At 37.3% G+C, this 26,218-nt stretch overlaps 1 protein-coding gene across 1 annotated transcript in view; it reads left to right on the forward strand.

Annotated features, from left to right (window-relative positions):
- The window catches only part of LOC145662426 (alpha-L-fucosidase-like), a 101,108-nt gene extending 77,709 nt beyond the window's left edge, over positions 1–23,399 (forward strand). The window contains exons 6-9 of the mRNA XM_081727988.1: positions 7,656–7,796; positions 13,536–13,698; positions 16,961–17,093; positions 23,126–23,399. Coding sequence (XP_081584114.1) covers positions 7,656–7,796; positions 13,536–13,698; positions 16,961–17,093; positions 23,126–23,227 — 539 coding nt within the window. The 3' untranslated portion in view covers positions 23,228–23,399. The remainder of the gene's footprint in view (positions 1–7,655; positions 7,797–13,535; positions 13,699–16,960; positions 17,094–23,125) is intronic.
- Positions 23,400–26,218: the final 2,819 nt, after the last annotated feature.

Below are 26,218 nucleotides of genomic sequence, written 5' to 3' on the forward strand. Positions count from 1 at the left end.
CAAATTACCAAAAAGTTTTATATATCCATGATTACCTAAACTTAGTAGAATAACACTCAAACTATATGCTGAGGATTTTCTTTTCCTATTTCAAACTAGTTTAAGAGTATTGATCACAGGAAAGAGAGAGCAAAATTGAATCTGCAAACAGATAACTAAACACCGAGGCACCCACGTAGTCGGCATCTATGCTTCTAAATATGAAATAACTACCAGAGAAATCTATATATATATGTGTGTGTGTTGTTCTTTCATTTCCAAAATAGTTTGAAAAAATAGCGAGTGAAACCACTCTTTACAATGATAGACCACCAAAGAATTTTTCTCTGAAATTTTAAGCTATTTACAGAGAAAAACAATAAAGCATGAATCTCGAACGCCTCCCCCCCAAAAAAAAACTTGCTTTCTGACTAAATAAAAATTTATCTTTAACCCTAGCAGCACTGATAGTAGGCACAACAATGGGAAACGATAGGCTATCCAAGTGTCAACATCGGTCCACGTTGAAATTAGTCACTTTGCCGATCATCTGCCAACACAGCTCCTACGAAAGTATTAAAAATGCTCTTGGGAGCACGTTGTCAATATTCTTGGATACACATAGTTGATCGGCCAACATGCATGTTAAACTACGTCGATTTAACGTTTTTTATCTTTATTTTTGGAATTCCCAATTTCCAATCACGGCGCCCATTAATCTAATTTTGGCCTTCCAAGTGTGCTGCTAAGGAAATTATCAAAATTGTCTACATTTTTAAAATTGAAACCATGGGCCTCATTCCGTATCGGTTTGCATCGCCTCAACGAAAGATTCACGTTTCAGTTTACGATGATGATCATAACGGTTATCATAGTTTCTTATTGCATATTTGGCTCTGCGTTGCAATCCGCAAAATAAGTGAAGACTAATTTAATCTAAACGTTTGAATGGTGGGAAGAGTTTGATACAGCAGATTACGAGTGATTCCACGTGTTAATTCTGTGGTGACATTGTGTTCCAGACTTGTGTTTTGTTCTTCAACTTTTATTTTCTCCGTGTGTTGTGCACTAGTGCGAGATTATTTTTTTCTCTTTCGTCGCTGCCTAACATGGTAGCCTCATCTGACGGACACGTGCTTCGGCCAACTAATATGAATACTTCTCCGCCTTCTAATTCTTCAAATTCCCATGCATCTAATGTGCCCTATGCACATACTAACACACATACTTATAAAGACCACCACCTTGGACCTTTTGTCGTCGACGTTTCATCTACTTCTTCTCTGAGCAAACAACATCCCATGAAACTAGGTAGACTCCTATACAATAATGATCTAACTGATATTACTAATATTCGTTCTCTTGGCCCTCAGGGCTTAAAGGTACTTTTTCGTACCGGCAAAGCCTCCAACGATTTCCTTCAACACCCATTATTGATGGCACATAATTGGCGTGCTTACATTCCGAACTATGCCGTTTCTTGTCAGGGCATTTTACGTGGCGTCGACCCGTCCTTAACGGACGATGAACTCATCACTGCGTTCCGATGTAGTGCTCCTATTTTACATGTTTGCCGCATATTTCGTAAACGTTCTTCCTCTGATAAGTCTTCCGTTACCCATTCATCTGACTCTTCTTTACCTCCTAACTCCTCCCTAACCCTTCTGTTACGGATTCTACATCCTCTTCCATCCCCACCGGAACAATCGTTGTTACTTTTGATGCTAGTACCCTTGCCTCCCATTGCACCCGTTTCTATTTTCACCTTCCCGTTGAAACATATATCCCCCGCCTAAAACAATGTACTAACTGTCTATTTTATGGACATTTTAAGCAAGTCGGTCGTGGTAAGCAATCTTGTGTCACGTGCGGCCAACCCAGCCATCCTTCTTCCTCCTGCTCTGCACCTCCCAAATGCAAGCACTGTGCTGGTGACCACGTGTCTACATTCCCTCAGTGTCCTGAACGCCTCATACAAATTCTAATTCACACCCTTATGGCTACAGAACATCTATCCTATACCGATGCTAAACAACGATATTTGACTACGACCCCTGCTCAACGCTCCTTAAAGGGAAATCAACCTCCTCATTCTCCTTCTTCCTCTCCCGCTACTTCTAGCTTTACTCCGTCCTCTATCCCTACCTCTGCTTCTTTTTCATATTCGACTGCTATCTCTTGGCCTTCCACTTCTCATTCTCCTTCCTCTCCTTCAGGTGTCAGAAAAAAGCGCTCTCTTAGTCCTCACTCTTCGCCTCTTGTTTCTGCCCGGCCCCCATCTGTTCCAACTGAACGATCCTCTTTAGCATTTTCTCCCCTTCCCAACACCGTCACAGCTTTTCAGAAATCGTCACATTCGGCAGATCCTATGTCTTCTTTTTCCTCTACTGTTTCTTCTATCCTTTCTATTTTGAAAAATCTCAACATAAATTTTCTCCTCCTTTCTATAAATCATGCATCACCATACTCAAGCTGTTACAATCACATTCACTATAACATAATCTGGTTCACTCTTTTCCAATCTATTACAATGGAAGATGAGGAGTTCTCGCAGTAAACTGTACGCCTTATATTATCTCATATCTTTGTTCCATCCGTCTTTTCTCCTACTACAAAAAACCTAGCTTACAGACTCCTACCACTTTAACATCCCTTCCTATCATTGGCTTCATGATGTTTGCCCAGATGGTCGAGGGGGACTTTCTCACAGCATTCATTACACTTTACCTTACGTTCTACACCCTCCTTTTATACAATACCCAGACGTTCAATGCCAAATGGTCACTGTCCACTCTCTCATCCTGGTTAATCTTTATATTCCCCCTCACGTTCACCTTCCTGATTATCTCTGGCTCTATCTTTTTAATTTCCTTTCCCACCCTGGATTTTAGGCGGTGACGTAAATTGTAACCATCCATTCTGGGGGAGCTCCCTTTTCCAACTCAGCTGGCTCTGCTCTGTATCGCCTACTTCAGAACTTACCCTGTATTCTTCTGAATACTGACGCTCCTACACGTCTTCCCCGTCTCCACGAGCTCCCTACCGCTCCTGATCTTACCTTTTGTTCTCCTGCTTACTCTAGCCACCTCACATGGACCGTTTCTTTCGGCTCACACGGCAGTGATCACTTCCCCATCATTTTACATAACGATACTTCTCCTCCCTTTCCTTCCTTATTCCCTACAGTTCACCCATATTCTACTAACCTCGATCGGTCCATTTATTCTTCCTGCTTTGACCATTTATCACGCCTTTCCTCGTTCAGCGATGCTTTACATCTTCACACTGCTTTAAGTTCTCGCCTTTCCAAGGTAGTCTCACACTCCCACCCTGATCCCTCTCCCTCTATTCGTTCCTCCATTGTCCATTCTCATTATCCTAAAAGGTGGACTCGGGAATGTCAGCAATGGATTTTCCGAAGGCGTCAAGCCCTTAAAATATACCTCGTCACTCGCTCCTATTCCAACTTCCTGGTATATCAACAAACAGTGGCGAAGCATACTATGATTCTCTGAGGCAGGGCCTACCCTGTTTTCTGCCGTATATTTTCTTTATCTTTGATTTCTTATAAAATAAAGCCAATACTTTAACATTTCCTTTTCCCGGTAAAAAATAGTAGGTTGGAAACACTTGGAGGCCCTTCCGTCTGTGCCTCACCAGCTTGCTAGACAGGCTTACGGGCTATTCTCCTGAAGGAGCGAATCTATTATTGCTGGGAATTGTACGCATTGTTAGGAAGGTGCGAAGGCTCGCCTCTGGGAGTTTAGTTTTAGCGTTGACGGCATTTTTGAATCCTAATACGTTATTAAATGATTTCTTTAACATAGAGTAAGAAGTTTCTCTGTATAACCATGTATTTCTATTAGTGACAACTTATTTAATTTAGGTATATACTCTCAAGAGTTATTCAGAGTAGCTGTTTTCTTTTTCCTACATGGGGCCTGGTCCTTAATAGTTTGTAGAATACAAGTCTGATACATTAAAGACATGTATAAATTTATCAAACGCTGCCGTAAATGATAAAATAGTAATATTTGTGTGTAATTTTAGTTGAGTTTTCCATTTTATAGAATTAGTGGTGTAACGATTTTGTTTCGAAGGGCTTTGCTAAATTTATTTTTGGAAATGTGAAAATTCTACAATATATATAAAACAATAAAAAAATGCGATAAACTTTCGGTGAGTACTTACTCCCTGAAGCCACACCCTTAAATATACCACTGCATAGAATACAGTATTAAATATCATGCGTTGATTCAAATGAAGTTCCTTCTGAGCATTAACATTTCTAGTGAAGTCATTATCACGTGATACATTGATTAAATGAAATGCAATATTGAACTTGCTTTAAAGTGGGAGGTGCAAGTAACAAACGCTTATTTAAGAAATTTGACGGCTAACAGTAAGAATGCACTTTATTTTCCTCTCCCTCCATTTTCAAATGTGCAGGAAATGAAAACAGTAAGTGAGGAGGAAATTCCCCTAATCTCCTCTGCAAATCCCAGACAGAAGAAATTATGAACTGCACTTCAAACTATTTGTAGTGGAGCTAAATGGAAATATTAGTTTATCGGGCCTACCCTACTTGTGGAATTGCGCTTCGCCACTGTCAACAAACCTAAGCCACCACTACCCGTATTCTTCAACAAACCCGTCGTAATGCCTGGCGACAATTTTGTTCACTCCTCTCTATCCTCCATTTAGAAATTTTACCGGTCCCTTCGTAATAAGACGTATCGCCCTCCCTCTGGTAAATCTATTTCTTCTCCCTGGCTCTATCAATTCCACTCCCAATTAGCCCCATATACATGTCTCTTCCCTCCTCTCTGGCTTTCTCCTCTATTCCCCAGAATCCTCTACCCCTACCCATCTTCCTTTCACCATGTCTGAACTCCCTCTCATTCTATCCCGTCTACCCAACTCTTCATCTGGCAAATACGGCATACATTATCGTTACCTACAACACCTTCCTCCACCATACCAGCAATTCTTACTCACCTTATATAAGACTGTATGATCTTCTGAACGAATTCCCCCTCCATGGAAAGACTACCTTATTATTCCCATCCTTAAACTCACAAAACAACCTGGTATCGCTGAACCTTATCGCCCTATTGCCCTTTCCTCATGTCTCTTAAAGGTCTTCGAATATCTCCTGAAACAATGCCTCCAATGGTTCTCTGAACATCACCTTTTATTTTACAAACAACAATACGGATGTCGACTTGGTTCCAGTATTTCCGACTGCCTTTCCGATCTAATGTCCGATATTTGGCTTGCCTTTTCCCTTGCCCAGTTTGTTTTTGCCGTATTCATTGGCCTTTCTCAGGCTTATGACTCTGTTCCACTTTATGACCTCATAGATAGACTTTGGCAACAAGGCATCCCTTCGAAATATCTCCGTATTATACACAACCTCCTGGTCCAACGTACTTTGTATCTTCGCCTCGGTTCCCAACTCTCTGAAGGTCGCACTACTTCCCTCGGTCTTCCTCAAGGTTATGTATTATCTCCTCTTTTATTCAATCTCTTTCTGGCTCCTATTCTTCGCCAAACCAGTAACACTGTACGAGTTCTTTCTTATTGCGATGATTTAGCCTTCTATATTCCTTCTACCTCACCTCAACTCGCTATACCCCAACTCATTTCTGCTCGCAGCACATTCTCCACCTAGTGTTTCCAACGTGGCTTAAGAATACAATGAATAAAACTTCCTTTCTCGTTTTTACCCGCAAACTTACTCCCGCCCTACCCTCCCTTACCTTTACCAGTATTACCCTTCCTCGCCGTCCCTCTGTTAAATATCTCGGAATCGTCTTAGACTCTTCTTTACGTTGGACTTCCCATTATCAACTTTTACATCAAAAAACATCATCCTTCTTACATTTAATTCGCTCTATTTTCACTTCTACTTGGTCTACAGATTTCCGTGTCCTTCTTCTGTTATATAAACAGGTTTACTTACCTATTTTAATGTATGGTGTTTTTTTACTTTCTCCTTCTCCTTCTAGAGTCTTTCAAATATTTTAATCCCTTTAATATTCTACTCTCTGCCGTACTCTTAGCCTTCCTTCCACCACTGCTGCTACTGCGCTTTATTCTGAGACCCGAGTTCCACCCTTAGCAATTCAGTTGAAACACCTCTCAGACAAATTCTGTCTTCAACGTTTCCAATTTACTCGATCCCCTCTCCTCCCTAAACTCACTCTTCTACGACACCTTCATACAGGCCGCAAACGTTCTCCACATCTCGCATGTCTCCCTTTCATATACACAAGTTACCTTGACCTTGCACCACATCTATTACATATCCAGCGCACATATTCTCTCCCTTGCTACCTCCATGACTATCCTGTTTTTTTACCAAACTCTTTCTGTCATTCCCCCAATACCCTCCCGCTCACCTCTCCACTCCCGTCTCTTACCAACATCATTTCTCTTCCATTCCTCCTCTCCCTCAGCACATTGTGCATTTGTACTGCGACGGTTCTAGTCAGGGCTTGCATTTGGGATCAATCTTTTACGATTCCTCTCTTCAGCAATGTTTCAGCTTTAAACTGCCCCATTATTTCACTACTTTTGTCACTGAAGCTTATGCCTTATTTGCGACTCTTCTTCATTCTCTTCAGTATCAGTATCCATCTATCTGTATAGCCACTGATTCTAAATCTCTCCTACAATCCCTACAATCTTCCCCCTGGACTTCGAAATCCTTCTGGATTCTTCATTAAATTCATCTTCTTCTCCACCGTCGCACTTCTCTCAACTATACTACTTGCTTAATCTGGCCTAAAGGTCATGTAGGCATACTCGGGAATTCTCTAGCTGATGCCGCAGCCCTATTCGGAGCCCTGCATGGCATTCCCATTGATCTTTCAGTCTCGCCTATTGACCTTTTTCCACGACTTATTACACTTCATTATCAACGTTGGACTGCTTATAATGCCTCATTTACAAAGGCAAATTGGTACTGGCACCATCCTTGTTCTCTCCGTTCTCCATCTTGGTTTATTCATCATACTGTCTCTCCCTCCTACCTCCATTTTCTTCTCCGTAACACACTACACATTCTGTATACTCTCCAACGTTTATATCTTCTTCGAAAACGCACTACTCCACTTTGTAACTGTGGTCTCGATATTGGCTCCATCAATCATCTTATTTTCTCTTGTCCTCTCTACCAGCAATATCGCCAGCCATTTCTCGCCATTCTTCATCAATTTCAAGGTTCTAGTCCATTTAATGTAGATATGTTAATTTTCACCTTATCTCCACCTGTTCTTAATGCCTATTACCTTTATTTACAACGATCTCATAAGCATCTCTAAAGATTCATCTGATTTTATCATCTTTTTCTTTTGAAAACACCCCCTATAATTGCCGGGAGAGCGATCTTCGCTAAGGCAAGAAGCAACCGCAGAAGAAGGAAGAATCTAAATGTTCATCTAAATCATCGAGAGAATGTAAAGAACAAAATAATATATAAATACATATGTGTTGGTACGTTATTCCGTTCTCAAATGTCCAAAACTGTACTTCAACTTGTTATTATTATTATTATTACAATTTTCTATAGAATTGAGATTCATTGATGTTCATCCTCTTATATAGTCATAATGACAAAGCAAATACAGATACATTAAATAATTTATAATATCTTTAATTATTATTTTTAGGTGTTCTACAAACTCACAAATGGGAGAATTGCATGACGATTGATTCCATATCTTGGGGCTTCCGCCGTGAAGCTAAACTGAAAGATTATCTGTCGGTACAGGACCTGTTATCGAGCCTAGCGTCTACGGTTAGTTGTGGAGGTATGCACATTATTACTTTTCACTCTTTTTGACTTAGTTAATGCTAGATTGAGGTAATAATTGAATTATTATTATTATTATTATTATTATTATTATTATTATTGTTATTGTTATTGTTATTATTATTATTATTATTATTATTATTATTATTATTATTATTATTATTATTATTATTATTATTATTATTACGAAGAAATTAAATGTCGACTAAAAGCAGGGAATTCGTGTTCCTATTCGGTTCAAAATCTCTTGTCTTCGCGAATTCTGTCGAAGAATTTGAAGCTTAAAATATATTAAACGATAATCATGCCTGTTGTTCTGTACGGTTGCGAAACATGGTCGCTTACTCTGAGTGAAAAACTTAGACTGAAAGCAATTTGAGAACAAAATCCAGAGAAGAATATTCGGACCCAAGAGGAACGGGAATGGGGAAACTTCATAGCGAGGAACTACATAATTTATACTGTTTACCCAATATTCTTAGGGTCGTCAAGTCTTGGAGGCTTAGGTGGGCAGGTCATGTAGCTAGAATGGAAGAAAGTAGAAACGCTTTCAAAGTCTTGACTGGAAGACCCATCGGAAAACGACCATTAGGAAGACCTAGGCGCAGATGGGAGGACAATATTAAGATGGATCTCGCAGAGATTGGAATACAAAGTAGAAACTGGATGCAGTTAGCTAAGGAGAGAAGTCAGTGGAGAGCTTTTGTAAACGCGGTATTGAAGCTCCCGGTTCCATAGGCCATAGAGTTAGTTAGTTTTTAGTTATTATTATTATTATTATTATTATTATTATTATTATTATTATTATTATTATTATTATTATTATTATTATAAGAAACTTCTAAGATGTAGTTTACCCCGTTCTACTTACAAAATAATATGAAATAAATTGAGGCCTCACTTGCAGGATAGAGTTATACGACAAAATGTTAAAATTAAATGCAATCGTTTTCCGAGAGCTTTTGCGGGGAGCACAGTGTCTCAGTAGTGGAGTGTTTACCTCTGGTGTGTGGGGTCTTTGGTTCGATTTCCGACCAAGTAAGTTTGTGGTGGACAATATCGTGTCCGTAAATTTTCTTGTGGTATTCTCGTTTCCTCCCACATTATCATTCCACCAATTCTTACATTATTATTTATTTACCTTAATAATACGTCTCTTTTAGCCTGAAAAATATAATTTTTGGACGTTAAACTGAAAGATTTAATTTCATTGTATTTCCGACAGTTTCCAAGCATGTGGTAATTGCTCCGAGAACTGTGTTTGGTGCTATTAACCATTAACGCGAGGTTAAATTTGACTTCATCTTCGGTACTTAACCTAACGATGCACGAAATTTAATGAATTCGCCATGACAACTGTCGCATGATAGTCCACCGAGGTTAACGAAGACAGTGATTATGAGATGGATCATAATGGAGGAACTGCAAAGTGTGAGAGGAAAACTCCGAGAAAACTCTCGCATGCGGTGTTTGTCTACCATAAAACTCACTTGGCTGGAGCTGAAACCGAACCAGGTATTCCACATACAATAAGTGAGCGGTCTACCACTGAGCTACCGCGACCATCTCGGCATCACTGGTAAGCACAACTTTTGTGGCCGCAGTAATTTAAGCGAAATTAGATTAAATTTGAAATTCTAGTTACAATATAACAGCAGTTGTCCTAGATTGGCTCTAGTTTATCTGTATGTATAGTCACTATAGTAATATAAACACTAGAGATAGAGACATGTGATGTGAACACGTAGCTATGTGCCAAATAACATTTAATTTGTGTCAAAGAACATTAAATCACATAGCATTATGCATAGATCATGAAGAGTGAGACAAAAAAGAATATGCACCTGATTACATGTAACACAAGAATAAATTTAACACGTATAAACGCTCATTTTGATGGATTTTCGTCTGTGTACATCAGTAGCACAACTACGCTGTAGGGTCCAGCAGTAATCAGCCATCATGTGAGTGTCCCACCGGGCTTGATATCTTTCTTCCATCGCCTTTAAGAAGTTCTTCACCACAGAAACGAAACTGCACCATGCAACAGCTTCCGTATCGGTCATGACAGTTACAAATTTCGCATCATGCATAAGCTCACGGATTTGAGGGCAATCAAATATTCATGTCTTTAGTTTTCCCATGCTTTTACCTGGGAAGGATGTACAAATGTATCTAAAACATTTGTCATCCTTGTCCAAAGCCCGAACATATTGTTTCATAACTCCCAACTTGATATGTAAAGGTGAGAGAATGATTCTGTCCCTGGCAACTAACGGCTTGTTAATGATGTTTCCTGCACCTAATGACATTTTTTCTTAATGGCCATGTGTCCTGCTCCCAATACAGATGTTTAACTCGACTATCCCACATGCAGATAAAACAAGGCTATTTGGTGTGCCTACTTTGCTGTCCTAACAGTAAATTTACCATTTTAAGGTCTACATAGATTGGTGTTCATGATAACGTAGCATATGAAAGGTCTGCTCAATGATTGCACACTCTTCTTTAAGTTTTTTGGAGTACCCAACAGGAACAGAGAATGGCGGTTGCCATTGTGTAATAACACAGATTTGAAGTTTCTTGAGGAACTGTCTGTGAAGAGCCGCCAATCATCTGTTCGGTATTCTGGTAATCCTAATTGAAGAAAAAGCTGCGGAATGTTGTTACAGTATACTACGTCTTCATCGTTCATGAAATATGGGAGAAAGTATGCTTCTTTTGTTCGACAAATTATTTTAGTTTCACGGCTCAGACAGTTCTTTTCCTTCAGCCTAGATGCAAGAAGTTCTGATTGCTGTTTTGATAGTCTGAGTCCTCGTACAAGATCATTCAGTTCATTTTGCGAGAACTGTCCATTTCGCACCTTTCCGTCGTCAAATTCACTTTCACTGGTGTCACTTACTGACTGCCTTTCTTGAATATTGGACAGTGCAAGTGGAGGGAGAGAGGTAAACACCGGCACTGGAATGTCCTCACTGTGAGGCACTGGTCTTCTGGCTGATTTTAAGTCAGAATATACCCATTTGTGTTTTTTGTAACGATTGTTGACCTTCACGTTTATGGCACAAAAATAACAATCATGATGATGATTCTTCTTTTCTCGCCATACCATAGACACAAGGAATTTCGACCCTGTTCTTTCACCTTTTATCCAATACCGTAAGCACTCGACACAAGTCTTGCAAACCTTATGGGGCGCCTAACTTTTGTCTTGGTCTCCAACCTTGATACCAAAATAAGCACAATATGCTTGCTTGACGAAGTCAGTGATGTTCCTCCTTTGTTTTGGTTGACAGTATTCGCCACAGATGTAGCAAAAAAAAAAAAAAAACATCTGGGTCGTAATGACAAGTCAAATTCAGCACAAAATTATGTCTACAATTTCACAACTTTTACCGCATAGCAGCGACATACATGTCATATTTCATTCATGATACATCTATATTGATGCCCATTATCTCAACATCTAGAGCCAATTATGCAAAACTAACGTTATTTTTGGATTCAGCGTACGCAATATACTTAGAATCCATTAAAATATTACCGGCCGCAGACTTTTTTTTTTTTAACCAGTGTATTGCTTTGACAGTGAAAACAGTATTTTCATATTCCGGATTTTCCCCTCAAGGGCTACACTTCACGGAGACTAAATTGTAAATTACAATTTAGTCTCCGTGAAGTGTACTAATGTATTGAATTCAAGTTGTTTTTATTTTTAACGCACACTTATGTTTTAAGTTTTATATTTAATTTTTGTGTTATACCAACAAAACATGAAAGCCAAAAGAAAAAGAAAAAAACAAAAATTTCAAATTAAACGGGAACAAGAATCAGTACACTAGTCTAGATTACCAGCTTCTTTGTAACTTTTGCTATAAATACTTTTCATTCTACAATCTCAGGTCTTGTTTTTTTATTTTTTATTTTTTTCGTAAAAGCTCTATGTAAACGACAGATACGTTAATGCAGTTGTACTGATGGAAGCTTCATGAGTATATTAAGATTGTAAATTATTATATTAATAATCGATTTTCTTACGATATTTTCAAGTATTAATATAATAAATTATAACTTTATTATGCGAATTAAGCCTCCATGAATATAGCCGCATAAACGTATTAGTGATTTACAGTACATTGAACTCTTGTGTCAGTGTTTTTACAAAAAACTTCACAGACTCTAGGTATATAATGAAAAATGTTTATGACCCATATAAAATTTAAGCTCTTAATCCATACTATCAGTATTGCTATTATGTATCTGTACAACAACTTACAAAGCTATGTATTCTCAAATTTCAGTAGAGCGGCGCTCATGCAGTGGGCGGTCTCCGTTACTATATCTGTTTCTATTCTTTCTTTTTAATTTTTAGTAGTAGCTAAGTATATACTTGACAGCACATAAAAGATAGCTCATTTAGAGTTTTGTTTGCGAAAATAAAGTTCTAAATTCTCATAGTAAGTAAAAAGCGGTCTTTAAAATCTATATTTTTCAGTGAGTTTATGTACCAGTAATATAAGAATTACAACAAAGCAAAGAACAGACACTTTAAATGTATTATCCTTCAGGCAGAGTCGTATTTATACAGGGGTCATGGCCTGGGGATTTAAACTTCAATCCAGTTCTGGAAATTGAAGAAAATTTGTAACAAACACTGACATTGAGGGGGCGGCATTTGCTAATGGCCCGGGCCGGCGAAAATGTTGAATACAGACAAACTGCGCTTTCATGTCAATATTAAAAAAAGAATATGAAGTATGTAAAAAAAAAAAAAAAAAGATTAGAACTAAGTCTTAAAAAAGTAAGCCTTTCTAATTACGTCAACAAATTCTGAAAATAATCATCTCAGGAGCCCTCATCCTTATCTACCGTATTTTTTCATACTCTTTAAAATATTTGTTTAAGAACAGCGTCATAATATTGTTGCACAACTCATTCATAAAATGTTATCAATTGATATAGCAGTGGTGCCCCCCCCTTATGTCCATGACGCACCCCCCGCAATTGTCTATCCATAGGTGTTCTTCCATGAAAAAAAATCTTTTCGATTAATTTTTGCACCCCTTCAAACATATTTATATAGATTTTTAACCCCCCTAAATATTTCAATGACGCAGTTTGCGTCATAGCCCCCCCCTTGTGGGCACCCCTGGATATAGCGTTTTCCAGGTATTGGACATTATTGAATAATAAGCAGGACCATATTTGGTCAGTGGAATTTTATTAGCTATCTTGAATTTTCCAAAGCTGAAATGAATAATTTATCGTATTTGGGTTACCCTAGACCATTAAAAAATGCCACCCTTTCAATATCAATAATATAGAAAATTTGAGACAATGAAATGAATAATCAATATTTTAGTGGAAGTGTAAATAATAAAATAATTACTATAAATTAATATGTAACTTTCTGTTTCAATTAATAAATTATGGTTGATTTTATTTCATTATAAAAGTAGTCCAAGGTAGTCTGCCTTCCCCTGGCCATGTCCCATTTTGGCCTATGAACTATTTAGTCCCCGATAATATACATTCAAAATGCATTATGTAATAATTTCATAAAACCATATCGCACATTAACGTAAACACCTAAAATGTAGAAGCCACATAAATATTTCATAACATTTCGTAGCACTAGCAAGTGTTGTAAAATAAACTTAGATTCTCAAGAAATTTAGGAACGACACAAGGAGATAATGACAACCAAAGACAAATAAATATTATTTCATTTCAGGTAATCTGTTACTGAACGTGGGGCCAACAAAATATGGGAAAATCGCACCAATTTACGAAGAGAGGTTGAGACAAATGGGACAATGGCTTCGTGTCAATGGAGACGCGATCTACAATACTCAACCATGGACACATCAGAATGATACGCATTATCCCGGAATATGGTACGCAAAACTTCCAATCGAGTAACATTCATCTAACTATATTAGGTTGCAAATTAATACACCACCATGACTACAGTTAAAATAATTTATGTCGCTGCTGGTTTTTAGTGTTGCCAGCAAGTGCCTTCAGAAAGTAGCTTAATGTTGACATAAATTAATGTAAAATGGTGATAACTTATAGCTACAATATTTAACAATAAAGTAAGTAAAACATTTCTTAATTTTATAGTGTGCTCACATAAAATATACTGCAATATTCTTCCGGTATTCTCAAATCAAATACTTTCATTCAGGGGCGTCATTTAGGGGGGGCAGGAGGGGGCAATTGCCCCCCTCCCCCCAAGAGTTTGAGAACCACATATACTTTAACCATTTGTATACTAATATACTAGTACAAAACATGAAAGTCTTATGTCGGTGGTGCTCTTGCCCCCCCCCAAGCGAAGTCTGAAATGACGCCCCTGCTTTCATTCCTAAAATTTAAAATGTAGGAGAGTTTGCTGCCATCATTGGCGAAAGATGTTAACAGCCTCCTAAGATCCTTTGTTTCCGATTCTCGCACAGCGTGTGGAAGGAATGTATTCCAAGGAATTATTTTGTTTTATAGTAGTGGATACCTGAAATACGATATTCTGTTATAGTGCTAATGAAGTAGGAACTTTGTTAATTTTTAAAGAACGTAAGCAGAAAAAAGGAAAGTCGTTTCTTTTGCAATTACTGAGTAAATACTCGTACTTTCACATTGTAAAATTTATCTAATTTAAAATTGTGCTGAACTATCTAGTATGTGTACACCATCGTTTTCATAACAGAGTATGATTCTCCTCCATGTACGATGTGAAATTCTTCTCAACATTGCTGGTGTGATAGCAGTAAATGCATGTCGAACAAAAACGTGAAGTTCGTCACGTGTGGCAAAAACCTTTTCTTTAATGAACCCCCATAATGCATTGTCGCGAGATGACAGATCAGGACTTCATGGTGGCCACTCCAAAGGTGCAAGTAAATGGACAGAACCACATCTAATCCATTTATCAGGAAACACCTCATTGATATATTCTCTAACGGTAATAGCATAATGGGCTGGTGCTCTATTCTGCTGGAACCATACACGACCGAGTAGTCCCCGATCTTGCAAATACGGAATAAACCAATGAAATAAGAAATAAGTATTGATTAACATCTATGTAATACATAAGGGGTAAAGGGGTGTTGTGATCACTCTATGGAAGAGTGTGTCGTGATTGTTTCTTACGCATACTTCCTTTTGCGGAATTGAATATTTTCATTTTGTACTGACTTCTCGTACAGACATCTTTCAAATACTGAACCTACATTTCAGATGAAAATACGATATTCACACAAATGCAATTGTCACAGGTTCACACTGAGGCAGATTCTCCCCTTGTTGGAAAGAGGATGAATACGTTCAAAGCTAAAACGGTAGGTGAGGAAAAGCGTAAAGTTGGAGCTTAATGGATGATTTGTGATTGTGTTAAAAAAAAAAACTACATCATATGCTACGAAAGCAAGATAATCTCATGAAATTGCGATAAAAAATATAATCTTGATTCAAAAATATTCTATACAGTATACTCCATGTATAATAAATATCAAATCGTTTTAACTAAAAAGAACTACCGTAAAATATAGTTTTATTAGCACATTTTCTACATAGTTAGCACAAAGCATTTAGCACAAAGTTCCAAGCTGTGGTAACTAAATTGTTCTTGACTGATTTCAATCCCAGTTTGCCTATTTCGTGAGCCTCAAGAAAACATATACCAAGTTTCATTAACATTAGCTAAATTTTAAGGAAGTTATACTGGAAGAGACAAATATAGCCATGCCGCCTCAAATGATAGAAGCTTGCTTCAGTTAGAACAAATTTGTTAAATAGAAAGTTTATTATTACGAGGGCAGGGTGAAAAGTTCTCTGCCTGACCCAGAGATGGCACTCCAATCAGCAAAATTTTATTGTTCCTGCCTGGAGGCGCTTTTCAGTTGTTCATATAACAAGTGTCAACTTGTTCTCCCAAGTACTTTGTGTGCAGGCATTCTTGCAGTTATACGTCTTGCGTGTTAGTTGTGAAAATGGATAAACTTGAATATCGTGCGGTAATCAATTTTTTCGTTTTGGATGGATTAACTCCTACTTAAATTCTTCCGAAGTTGACAAAAGTTTACGGGGACTCTGCTCCTTCCATGTCAACCGTTAAAAAGTGGGCAGCTGAATTTAAACGTGGTTGCACATCCCTCGAAGATGACCCACGTGAAGGAAGGCCGAAAACCGCAAACACACCAGAAACAATCGAAAAAGGGCATGATATCGTGTTGGACGACAGGTGAGTGAAGGTAAGTGAGATAGCTGAGAGTGTGGGGATATCGGAGGAACGGGTGCGAAACATCTTGCTCAAAGAACTAGGGATGCGAAAGCTCTGCGCAAGATGGGTGCCGCATTTGCTGACTGCCGACCAAAAGCAAATGCGAAAACTATTTTCGTAACAATCTTTGGACCGATTCAGAAGGGATCCGACCGATTTCGTGCAGCGATTTGTGACAATGGATGAGACATGGGTTCATCACTATATGCCAGAAATGAAACAGCAGCCCAAGCAGTGGGTGGAAACCAGTGGTGCAGCGCTGAAGAAAGCCAAGACGATCGTATCGGCCGGAAAGGTCATGGCCAGTGCGTTTTGTAATGCGAAAGGGATCCTGTTAATTGATTACCTTGAAAGGGAGAACAATTACAGGCGAATATTACTCCAACCTTCTTGACCAGCTGGATGCCAAAATTCGTGAGAAGAGGCCTTACTTGAAGAAGAAAATCATCTTTCACCAGGACAACGCACCTGTGCACAAAGGTGAATTGACAAAGGGAAAAGTGCGGGATTTGGGGTACGATTTGCTCGGCCATCTCCCATATTATCCTGATGTGGCACCATCGGACTTCTATCTGTTCCCAAACTTGAAGAAATTTCTTTCTGGGAAACGCTTCACATCGAATGAAGAAGTTGAGAGGGTCGTGGATGACTATTTTCACAACCTTCCAAACTGTCACTTCCGGAAAGGAATACTGATGCTGGAGAAACGCTGGACAAAGTGTATTGAAGTTAAGGGAGATTATGTCGAAAAATAAAATCATTTTTGAACCGAAAGCCGCAGTCTTTCATTGTCAGGTAGAGAACTTTTTACTCCGCTTTCGTATTTATAAATATTTGATGGTGCATAACTTTACAGACTACAATTTATTTCCTTTTAGGTACACAAAGAAGGCGAACAATGTTTATGCCATTGTGCTAAATTGGCCACAAGGAAGAACTCAGTTACTCGGTGCTCCACAAACCACCTCAGCCACAACCATAACTATGTTAGGTTATGGTGAAGAGCTTCAGGTAACAATGTACTAATATTATTATGTGCTTATATTACAATTTTCAATTTCAGCGTACGTGGCATACGTTTAATGTTTTCTCCACTAAGAGATAAGTGGAATATCTGTATCTTAATGTACGATGTTTAAGATATTGAGACAAACATCCAGTGCTTGTAAAACAAAACGGTTGAAGACATAAATAATGCTTTAGTTGGAACGGAACACCGTTCCAGAAAGGATTTATCTTAGATATATCCGTGTGCATTATAGCTGTTCCTTTTTTATATATATAGATAAATCGCTTACATCATAGTAGGATGAAGCAAAAACGAGATAGGAAAATGTTAGAGGACACATCGAATGGAACGCTCTTCTTGCCCCACAGAACCTCCTATCATGGGAGCCATCCGAAAATTTTAAATTGGAAAAAATGAAATTGAATGTCTAATTTAACGCCCCACAATTACACCAAGGCTAAGGGAGATAGTGATGATGAGAATAGATGAAATGGTGGAATGAAGAAAGTAGGAAAACCCTGAGAAAATCCACGCACACGGCATTTGTCCACTACTAATCCCACTTAGCGCGAGCTGGGATCAAGCCAGGGAGCTCAAGCACCAGAAGTGAGCACATACTGCCACTGAGCCATGGCGGCCCCTATAATTGTAAAGTAGGCTATGTAACTTGATACCTTACTGAAAGGATCTTGAAAAAACAAAAAAGATTCTTATACGAGAAAGTTTTTCATTAAACACAAGTAAAATTTCATCGAAGCAAATTATTTTTAATAATAGTAGTGTTACAATTTCTGGAATGTAACATTGCCTTCATCAGACACATTATGAAATAAAATTTAAATGCTAAAGCTTATACAATGAAACCTGTCAACTTGGCCACCTGCTTATCTTGGCCTAGTTCGTCTTGAACCTGCATTTTCCCATAAGACATTCGTTACTTACTACTCTATAAGTTGGCCACCTGTCTATCTTGGAAGTTGACCACACTGAAGCAATGTTTATCCTATGATGATATTGATAAATTTACCTGCGTATCTTGGCCACGCAAAATATAGTTTTGTTATTTTTCTTAACTCTTTCGAATTCCCATATGAGAGGCAGATGTTCTGTATTTGTGACTGGAGAAAAGATGCAAGGATTCCCGCGATTTGCCCTTGGAGGTCAATAGCCAGAAGACTACCCTGATAAAGGGGTGGTGAAGGAAAATGTGAATAAGAAAAAGCACGTACAGGAATTCAGGAAATGGTTGTACGTATTTGTTTACCCTGTCTGTTTTGGTAAAACCGTTAGCTATATCAGCTCCTCTCATCAGTGAGGGAGCGTTAGTAATTCCAGAAAATTTTCAAGGTTAAAACTAACCATCTCAATTGTCAACTATTGGCACCTGTCGGCTTGTCAAAAGATAGCGGAGTTTTTGAGATATGAATTACCTCACGGTTTTCTCAAAACATCTTTTGCTCCGAGGGAAACACTTCTAACTCATTAACAAGAGGTAGTTAACTACAATATTAGAATGTGCATATATGACAAAAAGAATAAAACAAATACCACCATTCGGTAACAACTGAAAAGAAGTAATATAAATAGCATATGAATTTCTCAATTTATAATTTAGCTTTTCTTGTTTTCAATCTGAATAACTCAGTGTGCTATAATACCAATTTCAATAAACTGCGTACATACGCTTCTACTTCATGATTGTTTGTGTTATTGTGTTTTCAATCCGAATAATCCAATATATCAGACTAGTTTTCAGGAAGAGAAAGGTATGCACATATACATACTATAATAATATTACATACTATAGTAATATTTTCTAGTACTGTATATTTTTATGATTACTCTATATACCTTATTTATAAGTAGCTGTTGTGCCACTGCTTATTAAAATTTTGCAATCAAGTAATACTAGAAATCCTATTCTAAAAATACATAAATCACACTTACTTTCTGTAAGTTGGCCACCTGTCTAAGTTGGCCACTTTTCGATGGAACCAATGGTGGCTAGCATAGACAGGTTTCACTGTATGTCTCAGAAAATGAGAGAAGGTCGTTTCTAAGAACCAATGAGATTCTTCCTTTCAATATTAATAAATTTTAATTGATTGGATACAAATCTAAACTTCTAATGCCTCAAACATGCACTTTAATAAAAAAAATGTTAAACTGAAATGGCACATCTTCATTACTCTATAGATACCTCAACTTTTAACAGTATCTTCTAAACTTTCACTAAACTTTAAATTAAGAATATACATGTGTTATTTCTTTTCTGTTGTATCCAAAATCCTTTTCCCACAAATCATGGATATTTCGCCCACCATTCCCATTCATGAGTTTCTCTCCCTCTTCTCTTCGTGTTCATTCCACCTCTTTCCATTTTCTTTTAATATTTCTTCTTTCACTTTTCAGTCCTTCCATAGCTTCCCAGTCTATTCCGTGTCCTGTTTGTCTCATATGCTTATATACTACGTATTACCCCTCTTTAATCTAACATCACCCTTATATTGTTTAATAATTTCTTCTAACCTATTTCCTGTTTCTCTTATGTAATTCATTTCTTTACAAATAATTCCATACACTACCCCTTCCTCGCATTTTGGAATCTTCGTTTCTCTTCCTGTCTTCCTTTTTACTAAATCTAATATTCTCCTACCTTCTTTCCTGCATGTCCTTACTCCTTTTTTCTTCAATAGAGGCAATGTCCTTACCCTATGTCTTCCTTTTCCTATTTCTCTTCAGGACTTCCATCTTTTACTGAGCTTTGTGTTTCAAACATCTTTTCTTTTCTTCTTGTTCTTCTCTCACTCTTTATCCTTCCTCTCCTTCAACTTTGCTTTACTGTATCCATTGTGCAGTAACAAATTATGGAACTTCCCTATGTCTTCCTTTTCCTCTCATTTTCACTGTCTATCATCTTGATGCTTTTTCTCCATATTTCTAATGAAGTTCCTCTAACATGGCTACATCATTCCTTCGGTGGCAATACACATCGCCTGAGCATTCTTTTCTGTCCCACCTTGTTATCAATCTCTCTCCTTCCTTTCTTACTTTCATATCCATAAGTTGATTTCATATTCTTTTCCTAATTCCATCTTTAGATTGTCTCCATAATTGGAGCGCTGTAGAACATGCAGACCATCCTATTTGATCCGACACCTCTGACATTTTTCTTTTTCACTTTTTGTTTCATATTTTTATCTCGAACTATTTTTTATATTTGCGATTTAAGCACTGGACGTTTTATCTGACACACCTGAAATATAGTTATTGTTTGATGAGTTGTACATCTCATGTTGTGGACACTGAAATTTTATTCATACTTTCAGATCAATCTCATAAATCGCGTGAAATAATAATAAACTTACGAAATCAACTTCATCTGAAGAATTACTATTTTTAATTAAATTTCTCATTACACTGTTCGACAAAATTCAACTTCATTTTTTTTTTATGAAAGCTAGTGTTCTTTATAGTTTTCGAGCTGCTGAAAACGAATCTGAACTTAATTTTGGTTTTGCTCATCACTTACATCGCCGAGATTCGATGGAAAGAAGTCTAGATGACTGTGTAGAAAGTAAATTTTCAGCGACATGTTGCACCCATGCTTTTTGTAACTATTCAACAAATTATCCACGAATTGCCTGGTGTTTTGTAGTTCTAAGCCTTTGTCTTGACTAAAAAACGGAACATAAACTCTTGAATGATACCTAAAACTGCAGTGCAAGAGGGCTAAGCGCTGCATCAAAGTCATGGTCTCGCATTAGATCTCTTATCTGGAGGCAGACGAACACATCAGCCTTCACTTTGTTGGCGCTGAGATTCGGAAATTTACGTGACAAATACTGAAATCCAGCTCAGCTGTTGTCCATTGCAGCCACTGAAGATTTTATAAGGCCAAGTTTTATATGGAGTAGAGGGAGGTATATATGTCTTCAGATTTAACTAGAGGGGGGTTGCAACATTCTTAAGACCTATTTGCATTGTACTGCGTCCTGGCCATTCTTTCCTCTGATAGTGAGTATCTTGGGTTCAAGAGTCCCATTCGCATAAGATACAACAATGTTTCGTGTATCTATTCTGTAGTCCTGTAAGTATGCCTATAACTTTGAAATCAGCAACAATGTGCCACTTCTGAACGTTGTACTGAACTTTTTCCAATATAAGTTTCATGATATAATATGTTTCTTTCACCTGTGTAGCATTAGCAATTGGTACAGTTGGGAGGATATTGCCATTGTGTACTAAAACAGCCTTAAGACTGCTCTTTGAGGAGTCGATAAAAAGTCTCCACTCCTGTGCCACATGTGCCGTACCAAGAGCAGCAAACAAACCATTAACATCAGAACCAAAACAAAATGTATCTTCCTGTGGAAAAAAACACTAAATGAACAAACGGTGGCACTTACGTCAAGTAAATTTCATTGTTTAAGTCTGGATCCAAGAATTTCAGCCTGAGACTTTGTTAGTTCCAAATCTCGCACAAAGTCATTTAAATCACTTTGTGTTACAAAATGTGGCTTGTTTCTCTCTTCAAATTCAAAATTTGATGCTGTGCTCTCCGAAGAAACTATGTTTGTTTTGTTCTATTCCAGAGGCCATGTTGCTGGAGGTACAGGAACCGGAACGTTATCACTGTGTTTGACAGGTCTTATCGCATACGAAATATTGTCAGGATAGTTATTTTTTTTTCTGTGCTTTCCTTTTATGCTTTGAACGTTTACAGCACAGAAGTAGCAGTCACTTACGTGGTCGGCTGGCTCCCGCCACATCATCGGAACACCAAATGACATTTTAGCTTGACGTTTTTTTCAACCACGACTGGAAAAGCGAAGCACAGTTATTACATATTGTACTAGGTACCCACTGCCTATCTTCATCAACTTTGCTGTCGAAGTATAGTTCGTAAGCCTTCTTCACCAAGTGTTATTTTTTATCCCTCAGCCTTAACTATGTATTCTCCACAGACAACAAAAAATTAACTGGGCGGTTACACAATCTCGAGGCATTGTGACAGTCACAAAAACACTTACACGATAGAAAGACGAGCACAAACTCCCTGCGGCAGCTCAAACTTGCAGGCAACTGAGCAACAGTAAAGGGGTGGCTGGAAGGAAGGAAAATACAATGTTGCCAGACGTTAATAGGCACTTTTTCTCTCAAATTGGAATATTGGGTGTAATTCAAGAAATTCTGAACATGTTTCTTTCCGCAAAAAAAAAAAAAGAAAAGAAAAGAAAAAAAAAGAAAAAAGCTGAAATTTTACAAAACAATCGTTAACAATTTACATACATGGTAACTTCATTTAACAAAATTTTCTGAACTTCTGTTCAGGTAACATCTGTGAGTATTTTACCTGAATAAATGAGGTATTTGTTACTGAGCTTATGTGTAAATATTGCAAGTGCAAGTTATGCAGAATTTTCTCAATTTCTCCAAATATGAAATTTTCCCGTTTCTAAAAAAATTACTTTCATACTCTTTTACTCCCCTTGTGTTTGAGTTATCTCTCTGATTGTCTAATATAGTTCCCCTGATCGTATGGGTATGAGGTACTGACCTTATGTTTGCGTAGCGTGACAGTCAGTTTGCAAACTTTTATAAATTTCTTGAAAAAAAAAAACAGTTTATTTCAGTTTTCAATATTTTTTATCTTCTTCTACAAATTGAGCGCGATGGGTCCTAAATGTCTACCGTTGGAATTTATGTTCCATACGCTTCCCAACGATGTATAATTTATTATTCTGGGATAGTTAGGAAACGAGCACAGGGGTTTCAAACCTGCAGTTCTGTGATTTCCTTAAAATTTTATCCAAAATCTACTATAACTAACATTATTTCAAAATCTGAGTGTGCAGAACCAAAAACTATCAGCAGCTCGAAGACTATATTGAACACCTTGTTTCATAAAAAAATCATTGTTGATCAGTGTTATTGAACTTTAGCTACTATTGCATTAGCAAACTTGAAATAGAATAGTTATTGAATATATTTGTATATAATACTCATTTAGTGATGCATTTGCTATTTTCAGTGGAAGCATGTCAAAGATGGAATTCAAGTTATATTTCCTGACATGTCAGAAGTTGCTTCCCAATGGGCCTGGGTTCTCAAGTTAACTGGAATTTCCAACTAGCAGAGAAGGATCGTTTTAGTTCAGTTCAGCATCGATTAGAATTTATATCTCAAGTTAAAAAGTGTCAAGTTTTCTCTTTCTTTCATTTATGTTAAATAAAGTAATGTTCAAGAATATTTTTCTATAGAAATTCTGTAATCTGACTTTTTTTTAAGATTTCAATAGAATTTGAAATATTAAAACAATAAAAAATATAGGTTCTATCCTAATTGATTTGTAGAATTTACAGATGAAATGTTATAAGTAATCAGAATATATGGGATCTTACCTCTTACATTCCTAATAATGTGAAGAAATGTACTCCAAAGTCTATGCTTTTCACCATGTAATAGTCCATAAGGAAGCCAGGATGAACTGAATTCCTATGTTACTGCAGTGTGTTAAGTCATGATTGTAACGATAAAATTCTCCGACACATAAGCCATCTAGTTACATGAGGAACACGGTGTATTTCTAGCATCCTCGCTTTTGCGTATACCTATGTCACTGACGCACCTTCTCCCCACGAACACATCTCGGAGCTACCATGCGAACTCACCAACTTCGCTCTAACCTTATGCGGATTATATACAATTCGTGCTATTAGTGGCCCCCTAGCACAAGTTAGTTGATGCTTTCTGGCCTGTCTATTTATGGCATATCTCCACATGCTGTATTTATACCCATAGCAATTAAGAATTCCTAAAATGAATTCGCACCCAAGAATTCAACTCTTCCTACAATAAATGATTATAAGAAGTACATTTCTGGTGAAAGAACTACGTCATTCATGAATTCATGTATGTGTCACTTAAAATAGGATAGCACGGAAATTTAACTACGTTTAAATATAATAAAATTATGGACACTTTCTTCTTTCTTGTCAATTTTATAGTGACAATTCATGTTATTGCAAGAACTATACTCCTAACAGAATAGACCATACAGTAGCGAATACTATTCTGAAGTGGTGAACAAAAAGTTTCAATTTTGTTTCCAAAGAGTACATGGAATATTATTTTCTCTTGTTCCACCACCAATTTTATTCAGAGACAGAGAAGTTGGAGTGTTTCGTTTGAAATACATTACTCGCTTTTCAAGCAGCTTAAAACGCTTTGAGTAAGGTGAGAGTGGGGTAGTAATGGTAGCGATTTATGGTAACGAAAAGCTTGATACTTTTATCCTGACTAGACGTGATCATACTTTTCAACCATATATTGTGTCTCATTTTTCTTGCACAAGACTTTGAAATAATATGATAAAAAATTGAATGAAACTTCTATTGCCCTTACACATGATCAAATATTAAAAATAATATTTGTTTGTCATTTATTAACATTTCTTCGTGTGATTATTTCTTGGGACACACATTTAATACACATATTACTCGGGATCAGATAAATAACTTCATAAAGTTTAGGGCAGGGATGCGGGGCGAGTGGTTTATCGATGCGGGCGAGTGTTTAATATCACTATTATTTATTTCAAACTGTAAAGACTGGGATGTGGGCTAGTGGCTTTTTCTTTGAGCTAGTAAAATTTTGTTGTTTATTGGCATCCCTGGTTTAGGGCCTATACGTAAATATAGAAGGCCATTCCATATCTCTGCTAAAGATAATTAGCTATGCTCTCTAATGTTGTGCAATGGTACAAAGTGAAGCAACTAAATTTGATGCACAGAGATTACGTACACATATATATCCAATTACTGATAACCTAATGTTAGGAAAAACTAGAAGATATCCTCCAAAAAAATCTCAAACTGGTGTAAATTAAATGAACTAAAAATAAATCGGCAAAAACATAGTATATTCACACTAAAGATTTTTTTTAATCCATAGAAATTGTAAATCATAAATTACTTGTATATGATACAAATTATATCTAATAATTAAGACCCCTGGTAGAAATCGCTTCGGATCCTAAAATCTCAAGTTGGATAGTCTATTATATCGTTTATGTAAACATTCATATCCTGAATTTTAGTTGTTTAGCTTAAAACTATAATAATCATCTTTGACAGCAACAGCAGGCATTTTCGCTGATCCGAAGAGGTTCATCCAAAACATGGCTGAAGTAGCATTCTTATTGGCCACGTACCGATGACGTCACCTACTACTACTACTACTACTTTTGCTATGGATCTGTATAGTACAAGGACAAACGTATTTTAATGAAAGAAATTTAATGGAAATTTTTAAAAATATCGTTAAATCACTTTGTATCTGTATAGTACGACAAACTTATTTTAATGAAAGAAGTTTAATGAAAATTTTAAGAAGTAATCGTTAAATCACTTTCTGAATATTAATTTAACAAAAGAAGTGTTATAAAAATTTTAAAAATAATTTTAAAAAAACTTTCCTTAGGCACAGGCAGAGTTTGAACCCACGCCAAAAGCAATTTTTCTTACTAGCATGTTGCGCTACCTCACTCGGCCATGAGGGCCGACAGCAGTTGGCGTTTACTTTGTGCTATATGTATGTCATGACTCGTGATGCCGTATCTATATCGGCCAATTAGTTCAAAGGATATGTGAAGCTCTTCGGGATCCGCGAAAATGCCAACAGCACCGGATAAATAACCTTGTTAATATCATACGGATCGTCTCATGTGTATGTTAAACAGAACGTTACCGAATTTTGGTGAACTCTTTATTATCACAATATAAGTACACACTTACTTAATCGCCTTCAAAGTAGGCACCTCCGGAACACATATACACTTGCTCCACCGTTCCTGCGATTGCTGGAAACACTGACGAAAGGCCTGTTTTTTTTTTTTATATCTTCCGAAGTTCAGCCGTCGCGTTGATTATGATGACTTCTACGGTGACGAAACGGATACCGATGCTATTTTCCTTAAAGCATTGTTAGCGTAAACTGACTTTAGGGCTATTAAAGTAGGTATCTGAAGCAGATTTCCCCAATTTGTATATAAAAAAAACTTGATGTTGCGGCGTTGCTTAAACTGTGACAATACACCAACTGATTACCACATACTCCTCCGTTT

Source organism: Thermobia domestica, chromosome 10 (assembly GCF_964235325.1).
Source record: "Thermobia domestica chromosome 10, izTheDome1.hap1.1, whole genome shotgun sequence".
Classification (NCBI taxonomy): Eukaryota; Metazoa; Arthropoda; class Insecta; order Zygentoma; family Lepismatidae; genus Thermobia; species Thermobia domestica.